The 23,869-nt window shown below is 43.9% G+C and overlaps 1 protein-coding gene across 15 annotated transcripts in view; it reads left to right on the top strand.

Annotated features, from left to right (window-relative positions):
- The window catches only part of LOC137369501 (transcription factor 4-like), a 648,100-nt gene that overhangs the window by 606,114 nt on the left and 18,117 nt on the right, over positions 1 to 23,869 (top strand). For all 15 annotated transcript variants that reach the window (XM_068030798.1, XM_068030777.1, XM_068030816.1 and 12 more), the window contains one exon: positions 21,409 to 21,544. In XM_068030798.1, coding sequence (XP_067886899.1) covers positions 21,409 to 21,544 — 136 coding nt within the window. The remainder of the gene's footprint in view (positions 1 to 21,408; positions 21,545 to 23,869) is intronic.

Genomic DNA, 23,869 nt, shown 5'->3' with positions numbered 1-23,869 from the left:
GAGAGCACCATACACACGCCCGAGGAGCTGACTGAGACAGCCAAGGCCACTGATAGTTGGTAGACTGTGGGTGGCTAGGCCCATGCCAAACCCCAGGATGATGATGTGTTTGTGGCGTCAACAGCATAGGGCATTTCGGAGTTGCAGAGAGAGGGAAGGCAACATATGGCGGTGATGCCAGTAGCCATGTGCAGCCATGAGCGGACGATGGAGGAATCCATCTATGCCATGAGTGCTGCCATGTCTCAGGCATGTGAGTGCATGGCTTCCTCCATTGAGCAGTTGGTCACCCTCATGCAGAGCCAGATCCCACAGATGCACACAGACCTGCACACCATCGCCTTGACCATGAGCTCTACGCAGCAGTAGCAAAGTGAAAGAAGGACAAGCCTGTAATCTTCTCCAGCTTCTCGTCCTTCTCTAGTTCAAGTGAGCCTTGAAAGGGAGGAGGAGAGACTGACCTGCAGAGCTGGGGGCTCCCCTCAGTGCACTTTGAGAGTGCACATCGGCTCCTCAGCGCCACTCTTCCAGTGGGCCCAGCCATAACACCCGAGGAGAGTCCTGCACTTGTGCAGAAAACCCTCAAGCAGCTGGGGCCTTTCAGGCTGCCAGTGTCATGAGGGCCAAAGGGCAGCCTGATCAGCAGTCTGCCTCCAGCCCAGCTGCTGTCACAGTGGGGTCATGCCTCATGGATGCACTCGTAAATGTATTAAGAAAACCACCTAGAGACATTTGGGGTTTCACAGGTGTTTGACATTTGTTTTGTCATATAAAGTTATTTTGTTTTTGAAATTAACTTTCATTGTGGAAAATGATTATCCTATCATGCCTTAATTGTGAGCTGCTGACTTCACCCTTCCCCCTTAGTGAAATGCCAATGAAGGCACAGCCCTCATTTGAATATGATCTCCCATGGGCACTAGCACATGCTTCATCTGGGCACAAGGCACGAAACACAAATAGAAAGAAAGCGACAGACTGCATGCACTGAGGTGAGTATTGTTTTTTCTCTGAGTGGCCATCATGGTGGGTGGAAGCGGGTAAGTATGAGATTGTCTCTTGCCTCCTTGGCCCGTCACTCAATCTGCCTGGCCTCTGGTGCAAGGGTTTCAACATCCAATGCTGCTTGCTGATCTCCCTCCTCCACATCCTCCTCGTCGATAGAGTCGCTCAATCATGTCATCGTCATGCAAGGCCTCCTCCCCTCTGCAGTGCTAGATTGTGTTTAGCCCAGCAAACCACAATGATATACAAAACCCTTGCTGGGGCATACTGCAGGTCTCCACCAGATTGATCTAGGCAACGGAATCTCATCTTCAGCAGCCCAGTGGCCTGCTCGATGGTCTCGGGTGGACCTGTGGCAAGTGTTGTACCTCTCCTCTGCTGCATTGCGAGGGTTCCTCACAGGCGTCAGTGGCCAAGTCTTCAGTTAGTAGCCCTTGTCCCTGAGAATCCATCCCTGAAGGCGAGCATAGGGCCTGAAAAGCTGTGCCACCTGGGACTGTCGAAGTATGTAGGTGTTGTGGCTGCTTCCTGGGAAGCGGGTACACACCTGCAGGAAACACTTTTGGTCGTCACAGACCAGTTGAAAGTTGATTGAATGGAAGCACTTCCTGTTGATGAAGGCAGCTGGCTGGTCCATTGGAGCCTTGATGACTACCTGCGTGCAATCTATCACTCCTTGCACCCGGGGAAATCCAGCGATGGCCCCAAATCCAGCGGCCTTCTCCGCCTGACTGTCAGGATCAGTTCAGTAGCGCACATAGCCGCCAGCCCTCTTGAACAGGGCATTGGTCACCTCCTTGTTGCAGCGGTGTGCTACTGTCTGGAGACACCACACATGTCCCACGTGGATCATTGGAATGATCCAGACATGTAAAAGTTTAGTGCCACTGTGATCTTCACGGCCACTGGCAAAGGATGACCCCCAAATCCCATAGGTCACAACTCATGTTGCAGCGGGGCACGTAAGTCAGTGAAGGCCTCCCTGGAAAGTCGTAGTCTTGGCTGACAATGCTGCTCGGACATTTGGATGTAGTTGATTCAAGTCTGGTACGTTCTCTGGTGCAAGTGCGTCCTTCTTGGCATGGCCGGCTGCTGCTGCGCTTGTTGTGGAGCTTCATGGGCAGGTGCAGCTGCCTCCTGGCCCTCCTTCCATCGGAGGTACTGCATCACGCCATGGGGTCCAAAAATACAGGGTGGATGAGATCCATGTCAGGTGATTAGTGGGCCTGCAGAGTGCTATCGATGCAGAGACGACCCTGCCTTGGCAACTGAGCTTTTGTTACTTCTCCCAGCAGAATCCCTGATGGCCCACCCTTAATGGTAGCCGACCCTGTCATCCAACAGTATGGGCACCTGGTATAGCCACTCAAACCCAAGCTCACCTCTTGCAGACCATCTGAGACCCTGCTCAGCCGGCACTTCCACCTGACCTCCTTTGCAGAGCACCCGAGAACCCAACCCCCTTCCCTTGCAGAGCACACAGCACGGTAGGCCGAAGGTGGCCTCCGCACCCCCAGCTGCCCTATGCAGTGCTTGACACGGCTGCCTACCCGATGCGGCACCGAGGCATCATCGGTGCCGTGAGCTTTTATCAGTCGGGAATCTTAAGGCACGTGAGGGTCACCCGCCATCCACCCAAGCTCCCCATTGAATTGCAATGAATTAGTTGCAAATGTATTAAAGGTAAGTTTTTTTTTATTTTTTTTTTTAGTTTAGAGATACAGCACTGAAACAGGCCCTTCGGCCCACCGAGTCTGTGCCGACCATCAACCACCCATTTATACTAATCCTACACTAATCCCATATTCCTACTACATCCCCACCTGTCCCTATATTTCCCTACCACCTACCTATACTAGGGGCAATTTATAATGGCCAATTTACCTATCAACCTGCAAGTCTTTGGCATGTGGGAGGAAACCGGAGCACCCGGAGGAAACCCACACAGACACAGGGAGAACTTGCAAACTCCACACAGGCAGTACCCAGAATTGAACCCGGGTCGCTGGAGCTGTGAGGCTGCGGTGCTAACCACTGTGCCGCTGTGTTCTACAATTTAAATTACGTTCCTGTTGCGTCGGGCTGGCAATGCCACTTTGGTGCTTTCCTACTGCTGACTAAATCCAGAACTAACGTCACAATGCCATATTTCCAGGTGGAAACATCCGACTCAATTCTCTGCCACCCCCCCCCCCCCCCCCCACCCCACCTCCGCTCCATGCTACCTTCCCACTTCAAATGGCAGCACTCAATTCAGCCCTCTGTTTGCATGGATGTGAAGTGAGGACAGGCTTAGGCTGTGATGCCTCCCCCAATGCAATAGCTTGTTGACACTCTGTCTAACCCAGAATAATCACTGGAGTGATGTACTGGAGTGGCATCTGCCTAAGTAAATGTGTCCCCGGACAACCCAGTCCCTTCAGGAGAGGATAGGAAATATTTGGAAGCGGGAAAATAACAGTACATTTGAGCGAAACATTGGGAGTGAAATTGATCTCGAAAAAGCAGGAAAAGAAAATCGGGCACCATGTAAATCAGGCTGCTGATTCACCGTGAGCCCATATGGTGAAGACCAATTTCCCACTGTGTTGTTGATCTATATACACAGAGAAGTTCATTCTCACGACCTGCCAGGTCATGAGTTGGTCTTAGACACTACCTCATACTCTATTTACACAGTTTATGAAATTACTGCTGAACTCATACATGACATAACCTTGCAGTCTTAAACACCAACGTATTTGAAATATCCATACTAAAGCAGTTTAATAAAAAAAATCTTATCTCAGATGTTTGGAGATACTTTCAATGCCTCTTTATTTACATATAGCTGCGTAGTCATTCTTGTGTATGGCTGCACAGCATAATTCACAAAGTGTTAGTGAAAATAATTACATCAAATCACCTGTCAATGTTTTTATTCTCCCATGTTTGCCTTTCTTCTGCTGAAGCAGTTGATTCATGCTAAAGTATAAGTTCCATTGGCTGTCCTGCAGTGATCATCTTTTATCTGTGAAGTTGGACAGTGAATAAGACCATAAGAAATAGGAGCAGGAGTAGGTCATTCAGCCCCTCAAGCCTGCCCTGCCTTTCAATAAGATCATGGCTGATCTGTCCCAGGCCTCAACTCCTCTTTCGGGCCTGTTCCGCATAACCCTCGACTCCCCGAGATTTCAAAAATATAAGAACATATGACAGACGATTCAATTGTGGGGAACATCAGAGCCAAATACTACCCTGTCTATCCTCTCTACACATGCACACAATTCAGGAGTCACTGACTAACAAGCAGAAGTAAGAATACTTACATTTTTCACCTCTCCAGCTCAGAGCTACCTAGCACCCTTACTGCCACACCAACTGAGACCAGCCCATATAGCACAGACAAGGGATTGAAACGGGAGCCTTCCTGGTCTTTGCAGTTTAGTCTCGCAATAGCCATTACCTTTAACAATGGAGCTCTTTTTTCAGAAAAATGCATAATTACGTTGTGCTTTCACAGATTAAGAATGCCTCGACTGAGCGTGAAGCATAAGCACATGCACTGTGCTGACAACCGGTTTTGTCATAGCACAGATACAATTTTACACAGTCAGCAGGTAGTAAGGACTGGTGATTCTGGTTAAGAGTAATAAAAAGTAACATACAAAACCACGTACTATCAGCAAGGTTTACATATTTGGGTGCATCAGTGATATGAAACTTTGACCAGCAGATAGAGTGCAATGGTGAACGATGGGCAAGTGTTCATAAAGACTGTAGAGCATAAAAATAATTAGTTAAAACTTAAAATATGATTGTTATTTAATGGAAAATATGTGAGGGAATGGGGGTGAGGTCTCTGGGAATTGCAGCATGCAGGCTGTTAATAAAACTTGTAAGAGGCCGCTCCTTGATGTTGCTTTTTACTCCCTAATGGGAAATTCTATGTTTTGTGAGCTTTTTTTTCTTGTCCTTGCACTCGTTATTAAGCAAGAGTTAAATTAGAAAGCTCATGCCAATTAATGGAGATAATTAGTTGTTACCACAGTCATTTTATTCAGACCAGTTTGAATTAAAAAATCCCACATGACCCATTAGTCTGTCTGTCATTCAGATGCTGATTGACCTGTACATTTTCAGTATTTTCTGCTTTTACTGCAGATTGCCAGCATGCATAGTTTTCTTCTTACCCTTGATAATTTCTACTGTGATGTAAATTCCTCCTTAGGTTTCATTCGAGGTGGAAGAGTGTAAGTGAATTTACTCAGTGACATCTAGGTCCTCCGGGCAAAGGCTTAGTCCATCTCTATACAGTTGAAGTGCTTAAGGAGTATTACGTTGATGATTTCTTAAGGAGATTAATGCATATAGGACCAGTCTGGCCTTTTTACTGAAGAGAATAGCAAGAATTAGGAAAGGAGATAGAATGGATAAAATACTTTTTAAAAAAAATCAATTTAGTTTTGCCCTGGGAAAAAATGGATATCTGAGCTGTGATATCCCATTTCAGCCAGACATTCTTGTCAAGTTGATGAGTTCATAATCAATCAAGCAGCAATCTCCTTGGACGGATTCTTTAGATGGGCTGTCAAGGAAATTGCTTGGTTGGTTGATTTCAGAACTTTGTGAAATTAACAAGGAGGTCAGTATGAAACAAAAGGGATAAGTGCAGTTGTAAGATGGTAATCTTATTGAGCACAGAAGTTTATTAAAATAACAAACTGGGACTCGATGAAAAGAGAGAAGAGGGTTAATGTTTGCATCAAAATAACACACAACAATGTAGCACCTTATTGTTATTTGACTCAAGATAATACAAGTCCCTGCATATTCAGAGTTCTACTCAAAACAACAATCTCTTTTTCTTTCAAATGCTGACTTCTATCTCTAAAATTTACTGTTTTTATTTCTACTGCTTTTTTCTTTAAGCAACATATGTTTATTTTTTGTTCTGACTGCTTTCTCAGATGTGGTCAGTATGAAAAATATCAAGATATGCATAAATACATCACAACCAAAACTCAATCTTTGCTCACACTGCCATTACAGGACAGAAAGGTCCTTCAGTTTTTGATTTGTCTGTCTGGGCTATCATCAGCTGCAACCCCCCCCCTTTGGGTCATTTACTTCCTTCAGTGCCATTCCTAGCTGACTATTTGGTGATGTGAGAAAGTAAATCAAAATAACTGTTACCTTCCTGTGGTGAAACACCTGACTTTTGTCCTGACCTCCCCATAGTGACGCCGCTAAGATTGGAAACTCGGCAAATTTGGAGGATTAAACTTGCAATCCACAAAGCCAAGTATTAATGCTAAACTCACTGTTCTTAGCCAGCATTTCTGCAACAAAAAAACCCAGGCAATTGTTTCTTCCTATGGGGCCTAATTGGTTTCTAATTCTGCTTATGAAGCAGACCTGTATAACTCAAAGATTTTTTCGCCCAAGTCATGTGCAGTTGCTTTCACTAGCTAAGTTAATAAAACATTATTAATAAAGCCTTAACCTCTGAATCATTTATCCAGCAGTTGCTTTCATTAATTTCCACTTTACAGGACCCTTGTATTTAGTCATTTACACAGGAATATGACTTCAGTAGTTTAATCTGAATCTTGATAACAAATAAAATTGAAATTCTGTTAAGGCATAGGCAAAGTGCTGCTGGGCGTGACTAGAGAAGCTGGACTGCTTGGAGTAGAGAAGATTAAGAGGCAATTTAATAGAGGTGTTCAAAATTACGAAAGGTTTTGATAGAGTAACAAAGCAGAAACTGTTTCTACTGTTGGGACAGTCAATAACCAGATGCCACAGATTTATGGTAATTAGCAAAAGAACCAGAAGGGAGCTGAGGAAAAGTCTTTTTATGCAGTGAGTTATTGTGGTCTGGAATGCCCTGCCTGAAAGGGTGATGGAAGCAGATTTAGTAGTAACTTTCAAAAGGGAAATGGATATATACTTCAAAAGGAAAAATTTTCAGGCAAAGAGCAGGGGAGTGAAACTAATTGGATGGGTCTTTCAAAGCCCTATGGCCTCCTATGAATAATTGCCTCCTTTTGTGCTGTACAATTCTAAGATTTTACCACAGTCCATTACTGTGACTGCATAGTTTGTTACAAAGTGAGATTCTAGTCTGTGTTGTGCCAAGGTAACTTGACCTTCTGATGTTCCTTTCCTCTTCCCCCGCAATGCTCTGCCCTCCCCCCAAAGATAACTGACCTGATCAGATTATTAGTAAAATATAATTAACCCAGTATCTAATTGAGGGGAGGTTTATTTCCATCCAGGCTAAAACATTGAGCCAGTAGTTTTTCCTCCTGTAGTTCAGTTTGCTGTCTGAGTGCAGCAAAGCATAGCAGAATCTGGTCTTTGCCGTAGGCTGGTGAACTGTAATTATCCATTGCAACTATCCAGAAAATTGTTGGTTGTATGTGGGTTTCAGTGAATGAAGGGTTAGTAAGCAGTAGATTATAAGTAATATCAGGAATAAGTTTACTTTGCTTAAAGTGTCACGACTTCAGAAGGCTTTTAATAAACATACACTTACCCACAATAACATTTAGCTCACAGAACTGGGAATGAGGTGTTAATTATTTTCAAGGTATTGTTTTAAATTTATCATTACTTAAGGGAATTATTACCCAATGCATTGGAATAATCATGTGTTTTATTTGTATTTATATGTATGCATGTATAGGTTGTTCAAGGTGTTGCTGTACTGTACTCTTTATTAGGGCTGGAGGTTCATAGCCTCTGACTCCTCTCCTCTCCCTCACTCCAAAATTTTCCACAAGGTGAGGCCTGGTCCCAGTGAGACTGGTCTAGGATCGGCACTAAACAAAGGCGCAGGTGTTACAAAGAAAGTTTAAGGGGCAAATCAACTTGTGATTCTCTTGCACACTAACGACATTGACTGAGGTCTTATATAAGTCCCTAGCCACCATTTGATTCTGCAAGTAACACAAGGATCTAAACAAGAAGTGAAAATAACTTAGCAAAATGGTTCGGGGTAGGGCTATTTGTTCAGTGATGAGTTACTACAAACACATCATGCCGCTTTTCATGCCAGTGATTTCAGAAATGTTATGTACTTGACTTGACATTTGCCACTGAACAGTGCCCAGCTATTTGCACAGAGGGAAAGAAAAAAGTCAGAGGACAAGTATCTTCTGACCAATTTCTAACTAGATTAAGAATACCATTGACAGGATGAACCTGGTTGCCAAACACATGCTCTGAAGCAGGCAGTATTGCTTGGACAGAGGGGAACCAAAACGAGGAGTTAAAAAATTTTTTTAAGTGGTGCATTAAAAATGTGGCTCTGTCTGGAATATTGTGTGGATTGTGAAACAAAACTTAAGGCATAATTGAGTTTTCAGTTTTTAGTTATTGTTGAAGTTGCTGTAGTGGCATTGTAGGCACTCCTGAATCCATTCTTTAGATGTTTAAAACTATATATAAAGCAGTTCTAAGCTTTGTTCTTCAATTAATATTGAACTGCTTTGGGTGCAGCATTGGCCGAGCTTCAATATCCTATTTTTCCAGTGTGCACAGTCCGCCTTTCCCCTACCAACAAAAATAGTTGGTGATGTTATAGTCAATTGCTTAGACAACACTTACCATTAAAATATTTGGAACCAGTCATTGTAATAAAAATTCAAGCACTGGGAATTTCCTCAAAGCTTCTCCCTTTCCACTTGCACAACTTCAGCAGAGGTTCAGCAAAACCATGGCTGAAGTGTAAACTCGATTTCTGCCAAATCCCACACAAAGTTACGCTGGTGGAGTTGGAGAGGTCCCAAGAAAATTCTTGGCAAAAGTTTTTTGGGGTAGGGATGAGTAAGTGCTGTGGGGACTAGAGCAGTTAAAAGGCTGTGTATTCAGAGTAATGCATCTCCTGACTTCCCAAAGCCTTTTCACCATCTTCGAGGCACAAATCAGGAGTGTAATGATAGGTACAGCTGCAGGAACACTCAAGCAGCTCAACCACATCCAGGACAAAGCACCCGCTTGCCTAAATATTCACCTGTTCCACCACCAGTGCATCATGATTGTAGTGTGTACTATCTAAAGGTTACACTGCAGTGACTCACTGAGGCTTCTTCAGCAGCATCTCCAAAGTCTTTGAACTCCACCATCTAGATGGATAAGGGCAGCAGGTGCATGGCACACATTATCTTGACTTGGGCAATTATCACTTTCATTGTTGCTGGGTCAAACTCCTGGAATCACCTACCTAACAGAATTGTGGAAGTACCTTCCCCACACAAACTGCAGCAATTCAAGAAGACCCACTACCACCTTCACAAGGGCAACTATAAGGATGGGTAATAAATGTCAGCAATGCCCTTATTCCAATAAATAATTTTTTTAAAAACCTCCATATACTGCAGAGTGTGCGCAATGTCAGGGGTATTATCGTTCAGAGGCGATATTAAACAAAGGACCATAGTGCACTAACCCTCCTGATCCTTTTCACCCTATCTGTAGTCTTTGACATGGTTGACAACACCATCCTCTCCCAAACCTCTTCCAGCTGAGTGGGACTCCCCTCAACTTGTTCCATTCTTATCTATCCAGTTGTAGCCAGAGAATTTGGAATTCCCTTCTCAATCCTCTATGCCTCTCTACCTCTCTCTGCCCTTTTACGATGCTCCTACCTCTTTGACCAAGCTTTTGGCCTTCTGTCCTGCCACCTTTTTTGAGTCGTTATTAAATTTGTTTGATAATGCTCCTGAGAAGTGTGTTGGAACATTTTAATATGTTAAAGGCACTATATATGTTGTGTTCCCTCCATGGCCCTGCCCCTCCCTATCTCTGTAACCTCCTACAGCCCTCCGAGAACTCTACGTTCCTCCAATTCTGGCTTCTTGCACATCCCCGACTTCCTTCACTCCAGCCTTGGCGTCTGTACCTTCAGGTATCAAGGCCCTAAGCACTGGGATTCCCTCCCTAAACTTCACTGCTTTTTCAAATCGCCCTCTTCCTTTAGGGCACTCCTTAACACCTGTCTCTTTGATCAAGCTTTTGGCTGCCTGTTCTAATGTTTCCTTCATTGCCTTGGTGTAAATTTTTAACTGATTAGGCTCTGGTGAAACCCCATGGGACATTTTACTACATTAAATGTGCTATTTGTTATATCTTTGTGAGCCCATTTTCAGTTAACTCTGCTAACTTTCCCACTACATGGCTCAGCATCCGTTCCCTTTAATTATTTATTTTCCCTCTGCAGAGTGCTTTGCGATACTTTCTGTGTTAAAGGCACTATATAAATGCAATCTTGTTGAATATAGTGATGTTGAGTAAATGGCGCAGTTAGTAGCCCTCTTGCCTCTGAGTCACAAAGTTCTGGGTTCAAGTACCACTGCAGGATAGGAGCCTTTTATTCATCTGTGAGCAATAATATTGATTTGTCTCATATGTAAACAAATGAATTCATTTCTCATGTGAGTTTTTTTTTTACATAATTCAGCTTCATCTCTGTGTTAGTTAGTGCAAGGCTTCAGTGAGTTTAAATTCACTGCCCCATATCATTGGACTAACAATGACATGGATCTGAACTCGGAAGCAAATGATTCGAGGAAAGCTAATAAAATTGCTTCCAGCGCGCAACAAGCCTTTTAGTAAAGTTGTTCGACATTTTGTGGTATTTGCAGCAAGCGGGGGCCCAGATCACATGGTGCCGCTGCTGCTGCTGTCAAAAGCTTAGCTGGCATTACGAAAAAATGGCAGGCAAGGTTTTTTTTTCCCTAAAATGAAAATCTGATGCCAGTTCTGAATTCCTTCAGGATTGTTGGTAAGTAGCAAGGGAATTGTGAAGACCACAATTAAGCATATGGGCATTAAGATAATTGTCAGTTATGTTCATGGACATGATAGAAGACAGATGGAAGTGAATCAGTAGCCTCCGTAGAGGCACCCTGGGAGATGAATTGACGTTTTACCTGGCTGAACTGTTCTGCCATGTTGTTTGTCACTAAATGATATACTGAGTGTGCAGCATTGTATTGTGCTGTGTGTTTGTGAATGGTGAAGTGTAATTGCACCCTCTAGAGAAAAAAGATGAGCATTACATGATAGCTGGAGATCTCTTTTTGACAATGTTTCCTCTGCTGTGAAATCTGTTCACAAGAGAGAACTTTGATTAGACTATATTAGAAGGTGTCTTGATAAAATTATTCTTCTATACATTTCAAACCTAATTTTGCTCATGTATGTTTGTGGGTATATAAAATGCTATACTATATATATTCTTTTTCTTTCTTTTGGGCCTCCTTATCTCGAGAGACAATGGATACGCGCCTGGAGGTGGTCAGTGGTTTGTGAAGCAGCGCCTGGAGTGGCTATAAAGGCCAATTCTGGAGTGACAGGCTCTTCCACAGGTGCTGCAGAGAAATTTGTTTGTTGGGGCTGTTGCACAGTTGGCTCTCCCCTTGCGCCTCTGTCTTTTTTCCTGCCAACTACTAAGTCTCTTCGACTCGCCACAATTTAGCCCTGTCTTTATGGCTGCCCGCCAGCTCTGGCGAATGCTGGCAACTGACTCCCACGACTTGTGATCAATGTCACACGATTTCATGTCGCGTTTGCAGACGTCTTTATAACGGAGACATGGACGGCCGGTGGGTCTGATACCAGTGGCGAGCTCGCTGTACAATGTGTCTTTGGGGATCCTGCCATCTTCCATGCGGCTCACATGGCCAAGCCATCTCAAGCGCCGCTGACTCAGTAGTGTGTATAAGCTGGGGGTGTTGGCCGCTTCAAGGACTTCTGTGTTGGAGATATAGTCCTGCCACCTGATGCCAAGTATTCTCCGAAGGCAGCGAAGATGGAATGAATTGAGACGTCGCTCTTGGCTGGCATACGTTATCCAGGCCTCGCTGCCGTAGAGCAAGGTACTGAGGACACAGGCCTGATACACTCGGACTTTTGTGTTCCGTGTCAGTGCGCCATTTTCCCACACTCTCTTGGCCAGTCTGGACATAGCAGTGGAAGCCTTACCCATGCGCTTGTTGATTTCTGCATCTAGAGACAGGTTACTGGTGATAGTTGAGCCTAGGTAGGTGAACTCTTGAACCACTTCCAGAACGTGGTCGCCAATATTGATGGATGGAGCATTTCTGACATCCTGCCCCATGATGTTCGTTTTCTTGAGGCTGATGGTTAGGCCAAATTCATTGCAGGCAGACGCAAACCTGTCGATGAGACTCTGCAGGCATTCTTCAGTGTGAGATGTTAAAGCAGCATCGTCAGCAAAGAGGAGTTCTCTGATGAGGACTTTCCGTACTTTGGACTTCGCTCTTAGACGGGCAAGGTTGAACAACCTGCCCCCTGATCTTGTGTGGAGGAAAATTCCTTCTTCAGAGGATTTGAACGCATGTGAAAGCAGCAGGGAGAAGAAAATCCCAAAAAGTGTGGGTGCGAGAACACAGCCCTGTTTCACACCACTCAGGATAGGAAAGGGCTCTGATGAGGAGCCACCATGTTGAATTGTGCCTTTCATATTGTCATGGAATGAGGTGATGATACTTAGTAGCTTTGGTGGACATCCGATCTTTTCTAGTAGTCTGAAGAGTCCACGTCTGCTGACGAGGTCAAAGGCTTTGGTGAGATCAATGAAAGTAATGTAGAGGGGCATCTGTTGTTCACGGCATTTCTCCTGTATCTGACGAAGGGAGAACAGCATGTCAATAGTCGATCTCTCTGCACGAAAGCCACACTGTGCCTCAGGGTAGACGCGCTCGGCCAGCTTCTGGAGCCTGTTCAGAGCGACTCGAGCAAAGACTTTCCCCACTATGCTGAGCAGGGAGATTCCACGGTAGTTGTTGCAGTCACCGCGGTCACCTTTGTTTTTATAGAGGGTGATGATGTTGGCATCGCGCATGTCCTGGGGTACTGCTCCCTCGTCCCAGCACAGGCATAGCAGTTCATGTAGTGCTGAGAGTATAGCAGGCTTGGCACTCTTGATTATTTCAGGGGTAATGCTGTCCTTCCCAGGGGCTATATATATATATATATATATATATATACTATATATATGTGTCCATCTGTGAAATATATTACCACTTCGTCCAAATAAGTAAGGCTTGTAACAGAATAAGAATATTTGGAATGGAAAAATTCCATCTATCCCTTTTTTGTTTTGATGTGTCAATCCCATCTATCTGCCTTTCTTTTCGGACTGTACTTCAAAGCAACAAAAAAAGCCCTGTAAAAATTTACTGATTCTCAACTGAGAAAGAAATCAGTTTCAGAAAGATAGCAGATGGAATGAGTTCACTGGAGTTGTGATATTAATCATACATTTCAGCAGTCTTCAAGGTCAAAAGCTGTTATGAACCATTTAGCGTAAAGATGACAGTGGGTTGGATCTGTCTGTACTCGTTACTTTGAGAACTTTGTAAACTGATTGCTCAGAAGTTCCCTAAACACAAATTTGGGTTTGAAAGCTAGAAATTCCCACTGAATTGGGCTTCTTTAAGATTATTCCTGGAGGGGAGACAAAACCCATTTGATGAAAAAACATTTTGAACGTCCCGTTCTTACTTTAAACATCGCTTCATCAGTGAATGAGCTCTTTCTTATATTGGTGCTTTTAAGTTTTAACTTTTTAAGTTTCTTTTTAAACTTCAGTCTTTCACTTTTCATTACTGCTAACCTCTGACATGTTCTGGGCCAGGTGCCACGTCACTGGCCTAAAAGGCTGCGAACCACTTAGATGAATGTAGGAGTGAAAACGTTTGCAGAGTAGAAAAGTAAGGCGAGTCCAATTAAATACACGGTGTCCCCTTTAAGAATTGAGCCTTGAAAGAAAGGACATGCATTTATCTGGCTCCTCATTCTGTCCTCAGGATGTCCCAAACCCCTTAACAGCCAATGGGTTACTTTTTGAACTCGAGTTATTGTTTTATTGTTACGTAGGCAAATGTGGCAGCCAGTGCGTTCACAGCAAGGTCCCACAAAGAGCAAAGGAATGACCGACTGATTGATAATTAAGTCTTGATGGTGTTGCTTGAGGGAAGAATATTGGGCAGGTCATTTAAAAATAGCATAGGACAAGTTAAACACTGCTGAAGACAATGCTTTGGAAGTTTCAGGTTATTGACCTGAAACATTAACTCTATTTCTCTTTCCACAGATGCTGCCAGACCTGTTGAGTATTTCCAGCACTTTCTGTTTCTAGTTCAGATTTCCAGCATCCACAGTATTTTGCTTTTATATTACTGTACACAATGCTCCTTGTTTCAGGAGGAGAGGCAGATAGGTCCAAGGTCAGTCAAAGGTTTCTGAAGGCTAATAAGAAATGTACTTTCTAAATGCAAACAAAATGCACCTAATGCTTTCCTTTGGACCTGTTGAAATTATAACAGTACAGAAAGTTCTGTCTAAGCTGCAACGTCCTACACACAATCTAATTGTTTAATTCATTATCATTTCTTCAGCCATTGTTTCTTATTCATAGAATTCCTATTCCCACCAAACTGCTGCTCACCCAATCCTAGTCTCATGTTAGCCGATATTGTTAATGGTTCTCCTCCTCAAGTGTTGTCCCTCTCAGCTTTAAATCTGTTGTCATCACCCCTCTCCTCAAAAAACAACCTTTGACCTCACCATCTTGCAAAATACCGTCCCATCTCCAACCTCCCTTTCCGCTCCAAAGTTCTTGAATGGGTTGTTTCCTCCCAAATCTGTTCTCATCTTTCCTGAAACTCCATGTTTGAATCCCTCCAATAAAGTTTCCACTCCACCACAGTACTGAAACAGCTCTTATCAAGTCACAAATGACACCCTATGTGACTGTGACAAAAGTGAAGTTTCCCTCCTCATCCTTCTCGATCAGTCTGCAACCTTTGACATGGTTGACCACACCATCCACCTCCAACATCTCTCCACTGTCGTCCAACGGGGTGAGACTTCTCTCACCTGATTCCATTCCAATCATGCCCAGACTATCACTTGCAATGGCTCCCCTTCCCACTCCTTAACCATTACCACTGATGTCCCTCAAGGATCTATGCTCCTATTTCTCATCTACATGCTGCCCCTCAGCCAAATCATCTGAAAGCACAGATTAGTTTTCACAGGCATGCAGTGACACCCAGCTTTACCTCACCACCATGTCTCTCGTTTCCTCCACTGTTGCTAAATTATCAGACAGCCTGTCTGAAGTCCAGTACTGAATGAGCAGAAATTTCCTCCAATTAAATATTGGGAAAACTGAAGCCATTGTTTTCGGTCCCCACTCCAAACTCCGTTACCTAGGTACCAACTCCACCCCTCTCCTGGCAACAGTCTGAGATTAATCTGGTCTGTTTGTAACTACAGTGTCACATTTGAACCCGAGATGAGCTTCCGACCTCATATTCCTGCCATCACTAAAACAGCCTATTTCCACCTCCATAACATTGCCCAACTTTGCCCTTGTCTCAGTTCATCTGCTGCTGAAACCTTCATTCGTGCCTTCGTTACCTCTAGACTTGACTATTCCAGTGCACTCCTGGCTGGTCTCCCACATTCTACCCTCTGTAAATTTGAGGTCATCCAAAACTCTGCTGTGTCTTAATTCACACCAAGTCCCGTTCACCTATCATCCCTGTGTTCACTGACCTACATTGGCTCCTGGTCAAACAACGTCTTGATTTTAAAATTTGCATCCTTGTATTCCCTCCCTATCTCTGTAATTTCCTCCAGCTCCACAACCCTCCGAGATATCTGCTTGCACTCCACTAATTCTCGCCTCTTCTGTATCCCCAATTTTAATCATTCCACCATTGGTGGCCACACCTTAAATTACCTAGGCCCCAGGCTCTGGAATATCCTACCTACAGCTCTCCGCCTCTCCACTTTGCTTTCCTCCTTTAAGACACTCCTTAAAACCTATCTTTTCAACCAAGCTTTTGGTCATCTGACCTAAAATCTCCTTATGTGGATCAGTGTCATATTTTGTTTTATAATGCTCCTGTGATGGACCTTGGGACATTTTGTTACGTTAAAGATGCTATATAAATATAAATTGTTGTTGTAACAATACTACTGAACATTAATAGTTTCACAACTGCCACATTAGTCATCCTGTGTAAAGTATGCTTACAAAACGGCTCAATTTTATAGGAGCAGATGTTTGATTTTCTGTTTTTTTTTAAATGTTTTTAACCATCTCCAGTTTTGTTTTCACCTCATTTTTTATATGGTCCAGTGTGTGCTAGGTATCCTCTAGTGCCCTGCCCCAACAACCATTCTGCATATGTGAGCATGGATGCCATGACCATTCATTCGCAGGGTGCATCACAGCCAATCTCCACACTCTTGAGATATCTGTACTCCTCTAATTCTGGCCCCTTGAGCATCCCCGATTTCAGCTGCCAACGACCCAAGCTCTGGAATTCCCTCCGTAAATTGCTCCACCTCTTGACCTTTCTTTCCTCTAAGACGCTTCTTAAAACCTACCTCTTTGAGCAAGCTTTTAGGCCATCTGCCCTAATATCTCCTTATGTGGCTCGGTGTCAAATTTTGCTTTATTATGCTCCTGTGAAGCGCCTTGAAACATTTTATTATGTTAAAGGCATTATGTAAATACAAGTTGTTGTTGATTGTTGTTGACATCTGCAGATGCACTCTTTCCAGCAAGAGCTGGAATAGTAATTAGAAATTGGAGTATTTACTTTGTTATCCCTGCTTCCCTAGCCCAAGGACATAGAAGCCACCAGTAGCGCTACTATCATTACTTCATCTAAGACCAGCAAACAGCACAGACTGGGGATTGAACCAAGTGGCTCTCCTGGTTGCACTTCTCAGTACCACACAGGGTAAAACACTTGTCTAACCAAACCATCAGGGAAGGACAATGAGTTTCTAAAAGATAGAAATGAAATATGCTCGCATTGTTAAAGGGGATATTCTTTATTTTAAGGGATGTTTTAAAGAAAAGGTGATACGTCACTCACTGCAGAAGACTTGAAGGCTGAAACAAATGTCCGTGGGTTGAGCACTGGAAATATCCACCCAGTTTGGATGAAAGTATGGCTGTGCTGACAATTGAAGCAGAATTAATCGAAGAGTGACATAATTATTAGCTGAGCTAAGGTTATCCAGATAAATGGTATTGCCATGACAGTCACAATGATTAGTATCATGACTCAACTCAGTTGGATATTTCATTATAACATTTAAAATAAAGTATACTTTAATATCAGGCTGACATAGACTTTATAACAGCACTCACTTTTTTTGAATACATTGCAGTAGTTAACGGAGTTATAAAATCATCCTACAAAAATAAGGATAAAAAGATGAACTGGTTTGAGCAAGTTATTCAAGTGAGAAGGGACCAGAACTGGGTATTCCAATATGTTTTTTTTATTCATTCATGGGATGTGGGCGTCACTGGCCATGCCAGCATTTATTGCCCATCCCTAATTGCCCTTGAGAAGGTGGTGGTGAGCTGCCTTCTTGAACCGCTGCAGTCTATTTGGGGTAGGTATACACACAGTGCTGTTAGGAAGGGAGTTCCAGGATTTTGACCCAGCGACAGTGAAGGAACGGTGATACAGTTCCAAGTCAGGATGGTGTGTGACTTGGAGGAGACCTTGCAGGTGGTGGTGTTCCCATGTATTTGCTGCCCTTGTCCTTCTAGTTGGTAGAGGTCGCGGGTTTGGAAGGTGCTGTCTAAGGAGCCTTGGTGCATTGCTGCAGTGCATCTTGTAGATAGTACACACTGCTGCCACTGTGCGTTGGTGGTGGAGGGAGTGAATGTTTGTAGATGGGGTACCAATCAAGCGGGCTGCTTTGTCCTGGATGATGTCGAGCTTCTTGAGTGTTGTTGGAGCTGCATCCATCCAGGCAAGTGGAGAGTATTCCATCACACTCCTGACGTGTGCCTTGTAGATGGTGGACAGGCTTTGGGGAGTCAGGAGGTGAGTTACTCGCCTCAGGATTCCTAGCCTCTGACCTGCTCTTGTAGCCACGATATTTATATGGCTACTCCAGTTCAGTTTCTGGTCAATGGTAGCCCCTAGGATGTTGATAGTGGGGGATTCAGTGATGGTAATGCCATTGAATGTCAAGGGGAGATGGTTAGATTCTGTCTTGTTGGAGATGGTCATTGCCTGGCACTTGTGTGGCGTGAATGTTACTTGCCACTTATCAGCCCAAGCCTGGATATTGTCCAGGTCTTGCTGCATTTCTACACGGACTGCTTCGGTATCTGAGGAGTTACGAATGGTGCTGAACATTGTGCAATCATCAGCGAACATCCCCACTTCTGACCTTATGATTGAAGGAAGGTCATTGATGAAGCAGCTGAAGATGGTTGGGCCTAGGACACTACCCTGAGGAACTCCTGCAGTGATGTCCTGGAGCTCAGATGATTGACCTCCAACAACCACAACCATCTTCCTTTGCGCTAGGTATGACTCCAGCCAGCGGAGGGTTTTCTCCCTGATTCCCATTGACCTCAGTTTTGCTAGGGCTCCTTGATGCCATACTCTGTCAAATGCTGCCTTGATGTCAAGGGCAGTCACTCTTACTTCACCTCTTGAGTTCAGCTGTTTTGTCCATGTTTGAACCAAGGCTGTAATGAGGTCAGGAGCTGAATGGCCCTGGCGGAACCCAAGCTGAGCATCACTGAGCAGGTATTGCAAAGCAAGTGCCGCTTGATGGCACTGTTGATGACACCATCCATCACTTTACTGATGGTTGAGAGTAGGCTGATGGGGCGGTAATTGGCCGGGTTGGACTTGTCCTACTTTTTGTGTACAGGACATACCTGGGCAATTTTCCACATTGCAGGGTAGATGCCAGTGTTGTAGCTGTACTGGAACAGCTTGGCTAGGGGCGCGGCAAGTTCTGGAGCACAGGTCTTCAGTACTATTGCCGGAATATTGTCAGGGCCCATAGCTTTTGCAGTATCCAGTGTCTTCAGTCGTTTCTTGATATCACGCGGAGTGAATCGAATTGGCTGAAGTTTGGCATCTGTGATGCTGGGGACTTCAGGAGGAGGCCGAGATGGATCATGATATCTGTTGTAATTTGTGGATATGCAACTTAGCAGTAGACTGCAAACTGGTAGTTGGTATGGGCCATGAAGTCTCTCATAAATCTGGGTTGCACAATAACAGTGGCCATAAAGTTGCATACTAATTACCCAAGTACCCAACATAGCTGCCTCGCTGTGCTGGTCTTAATAAAAGGCAAGATGCTGCAGATGCTGGAAATCTGAAATAAAAGCACAAAATGCTGGAAATACTCTGCAGCAATTGCATAGAGCTTTGGTGAGACTGCACCTGGAGTATTGTGTACAGTTTTGGTCTCCTTATGTAAGGAAGGATATACTTCTCATAGAGGGAGTGCAATGGAGGTTCACCAGACTAATCCCTAGGATGTGAGATTGTCTTATGAGGAGAGATTGAGGAAACTGGGCCTGTATTCGAAGTTTCAAAGAATGAAAGGTGATCTCATTGAAACTTACAAAATTCTTACAGGGCGTGACAGGGTGGATGTAGATAGGATGTTTCCCCTGGCTGGTGAGCCTAGAATCAGGGGACATAATCTCAGAATAAGGGGCAGGCCATTTAAGACTGAGATGAGGAGAAATTTCTTCACTCAGAGGGAGGTGAATCTGTGGAATTCTGTACTCCAGAGGGCTGTGGAAGCTCAATCACTGAGCATGTTCAAGACAGAAATCGATAGATTTCTGGATACTAAAGACATCAAGGGATATGGGGATCGTGTGGGAAAGTGGCGTTGAGGTAGTTAATCAGTCATGATCTAATTGAATGGCGGAGCAGGCTCGACGGGCTCTACGGCCTACTCCTGTTCCTATGTTTTCAGCAGGTCTGGCAGCATCTGTGGAGAGAGAAAAAGAGTTAATGTCTCGAGTTCTGATGAAAGGTCACAGACCTGAAACATTGACTGTCTCTCCACAGATGCTGCCAGACCCGCTGAGTATTTCCAGCATTTTCTGTTTTTATTTCTGGTCTTAATAATGTGAATGCTTAATAATGGCGGTTGCAGTGCAGGGCCAGTAATATTCTGCAGCGAGAGGCCCACCTTGATTCGCGACGTCGAGAAGGGCCTGCCACATATTACCTCAGTGCGGTCCCCCCGCCGCATGGATGCGAGCCCTTCATCTAAATATGCAAATAAAGAATAATTATATGCAAATATACTTACCTGCAGGCGGCGGCCATCCCACGCTGATTTTATGCCCACCGTTCGGCCTTCAGAACTCCATACGGAGTTCCAAGGTGAGAACCTGGTGGGGAGTGGGGAGGAATAAAACTTTCGGGGCAGGAGAGGTGGGGGAGCGGGGAAAACAAATTTATTTGGTTATGTGAATGGTGGGAAGGGGTTAGAGGCCAAATGTTAGAAGGAGGGGGGAAAGTTCGGGTAGGAAAAAGGACAAGTGTTGGTCATATCGGGCATTGAAATAACCATTGTTGGGGTTGGGGAAGGGCTTCCACATCTTTATTAATTATTAATAAAAATTTATGGATAATGTTCCTTTAAAAATTAAAAGTAATTCTAAGGGCTTAAAGCCCTTTAAGAATGGCGTCTGTCATCGGGAGTGGCTGCTCCACCCCCTCTATTTAAATGAGTCCCTGCACGTAACATCACGGGACTCCTTGGCAGCACTTGCGTGTCAGAAGGCCGCCGAGTTGGAAGTGTGCCGCCGCAGAGCACGGTGCGCGATTAAAATTCAGCCCAGTATTAACCTTCCTTGCAGTCAAGATCACTAAACCTGTTATGTCTCAGCTATTTTCAATGGTAGTTGACATTTTGGTAGAAACTGTAGCCTTTCTCTGTGCTTTATTTTTGAAATATTAAATACATGTACCTTGGTGTCTCAATGTATAAATGTATTGACTAGTATAGTAATAAACCATATAGAGCAGGTTTGTTTGCTGGTCTGTGCTGATAAATTATCTCAGCAAGGATGGCAGGTGAAGTGCTATAACTGGCTTCTGTGTCTTTGGGCGAGAAAGAGGGAAAAACTAGCTCGCCACCATTCCCTCTTCTCATCACTAATTTCATGGAAAGCGCATGAGCATCAGGAAAATAAATTATTGGACCCAGCTGTTGTGGGCCCACAGTTGAAAGAACCTGCTGATTTTTGGGGAATGGTCATTTGGTAAGAGGCCAGGTGTCTGTGGAACTGTACTCCAGTGTCTTCAGCACAGAAGGGAAGTAAATTAGGACAAAACATTTTTTAACTGCCAACTGTTTCATTCCAGCAAGTTTCCAATCTATCTAAAGAAATCTTTCAATCTTCAAAAATCTGACTTTGGCAGTATGAAGCAGCTGTGTGGTCAAGACATCTTGTATTGAAGCTTGTACTTTTTTTAAGTGATTGACCTGAATTGCTGTTCAGTAATTTGATTTTCGGTGGCAACAACTGCTAAGTGATGTGTGTTTTTGTGTTTCTAATTCTAGGTGGGAGCTCATCGTGAAGAAGGTGTTGGGCTCCGAGGCAGCCATCCAATCGTGTCAAACCAAGTGCCAGTTCCACAGCTTCCAGTGCAGTCAGCTACATCTCCTGACATAAACCAGTCCCAGGACCCATACAGAGGTAAATACTGGCAGCGTCGGGCATTACGTAAGTGCAGTTTAAATAAAGAGTACCATTACAGATCCACAAATCATAGTGTGTTGAAAATAATTGCTCACAGTTAAAATATTAGGCTTCAGCGTCAATAAGTCTTGTCAGTAAGATGGTAAAAATGCAGACTACACATTATATCACAAACTATAACTAAATAGCGGTGAGGTTAATTTTGTATTATGTCGGCATTTATGATGTACAGTGATGTAGTTCAGAAGCTTATTTTCCATAAAGCACAAAATCGTAAGGTGTACACTGTGGGCATGCCATAGCCGCGATAGATAGTGGTGACATGAAAGAATGAAAGAGTAGAAAAACCTTTTGAGAAAGTATTTTAAACATTGCTTATGTGGTAACACTGATCGTACCAGATGTTGTAATCGTTTGACACTAATTGCCAATGGTTTTGCATATTTCCAACTTTCCACACCCCGGATGGATTTTAAGGAGCCCTCAACGTCGGGATCCATGGCGGGGGTGGGGGGGCCTGAAGATGGCCCCGGCTGAGGCCCGCCATGGACCTTGATGCCGCAGAGCCCAGCCCGATCCTCCTGGCGGTGGTGAGGCACCATGGCGGACTCCCCGCCGCTAGGCGATGGGACTGGAATTAACATATGCAAATGAAGTAAATTAATAAATCAACATGCACTTACCTGGGAGCTTACGGGCCCACCGCAATCTTCAGAGTGGCGGTTGGCACTCCCGCGACTTCGGATCCCCATCCGGGAAAACGAGGCGCAGCACTGGTGGGGAGGGGGGAGGAGGTAAGTTTCTCAGTGCGGGTTTGGGGGGAGGCAGGGTCAAAGTAACATCATGGGTTTAGGGGATGGTGGGAAGGGTTGTAGTTTAAACTTTGTGCAGTTTTGGGGGGAAGGTTAGATGGTAAAGGTAAGTGTTTTGGGGAGCAAGAGCAAAATATTAATTGAATTGTTATTGGGGGTGGGAGAGGGGCAAAATAAATGTATTCATTTACTTTTATGCCATGTATCTTTAAATATTTAAAAAAGCCAGCATAGCTGACAGCCTTTAAAAAGAGCATCATCACTGGCGCACGGGCAGCTGACGCCATTGTTGGGGAGGAACAGCCCACCCCCTCCACGTGATCAGCGGGGGGGCGGTGGGTAGCCCGCCCCGGCTATTTAAACAGACAAGATTGACAGCGAGCTTATAAATCCAGCCCCTCATTTCAAACAGTCATATTAAAGAGAAATGCGTTTCTCAGAGGAAGGATTTTCTATTTAAAGCATCAGTCCAAAGCCTTTGTGGAAACGTGCTTGTATGAAATATATCTATTGCCTTTAAAAAGGAAACCTCAGCTTTTCTGCCACCCGTGGAAACCCACTATTTTTGGTCTTCTTCCTCATGAGACACTTAGATGATGTTAGTGATGAGGAGGAACCACGTGCATTCCAGAGCAGCTGTACTCATATTAATAGAGGTTGCAACTTTAGTTTGGCCTGGGAGCTAACTCTGAGCTAGTAACCATGCAGAAACATGTGATTGATTTGAATACTCTGTATGCTTTTGCATAGAACATAGATTTTCCTTCCATGTTACACATAATTTTGTTCAGAGGAGTCTTTGTAGCAATTGCATACCAGAAAACTCACTGCCATTATGACTTGGGTCTGTGTTGATTTTTTTCACGGCACAAAGCAATATTGCAGATTACATGTGACTGTCGGGGAGTTTGAGCTTAAAGTGATGATGTAACATGCCATTCTTGATATGAAATTGAGTTTGGAAAGTTGAGTTAAATGAACTGGAAAAATTAAGAGGTTTAGATTAAAATGTATTCAATCATTGTTTCTACATTATGAAACAATTGCTGGACCCTTCCTTAGAGAATGTAATCAACTTGCTATGAAACACAACTTGAGTCTACAATTAAAAGCTTAAGAACAGGATTTTTTCCTGTTCCCAATGAAATGGCACGTTTGCCTTCACTCCACTCAGGCATAGTCCAGTTATTTTTTGCAATAGAAAACCAAAGTAAGAGAAACAAGAGGTTTCTTAAAACTCAAAGTGATAAGGAATTTAGCTCATATAACTCCTAAGTGCTACATTTACAAATAATTGTGCAATGGTTAAGGATTCATTTTTGGAACATTTTTTTTAGAACTGCAATGCTGTTGTATATTACAAATGATTTTCAGCAAAATATGACATGACTGCAGTGATGTTCCTTGGTAGTTGGAGATAAGCTGCTGAAAAGGCCATGGTCCTTCAGGCAACCAGCCAATCGTCAGTTACTTCTTACAATGTGCATTAATCCAAATCAATCATTTGCAA

This window comes from Heterodontus francisci, chromosome 1 (assembly GCF_036365525.1).
Source record: "Heterodontus francisci isolate sHetFra1 chromosome 1, sHetFra1.hap1, whole genome shotgun sequence".
Lineage (NCBI taxonomy): Eukaryota > Metazoa > Chordata > Chondrichthyes > Heterodontiformes > Heterodontidae > Heterodontus > Heterodontus francisci.
This window is presented reverse-complemented; position numbering and strand designations above follow the sequence as displayed.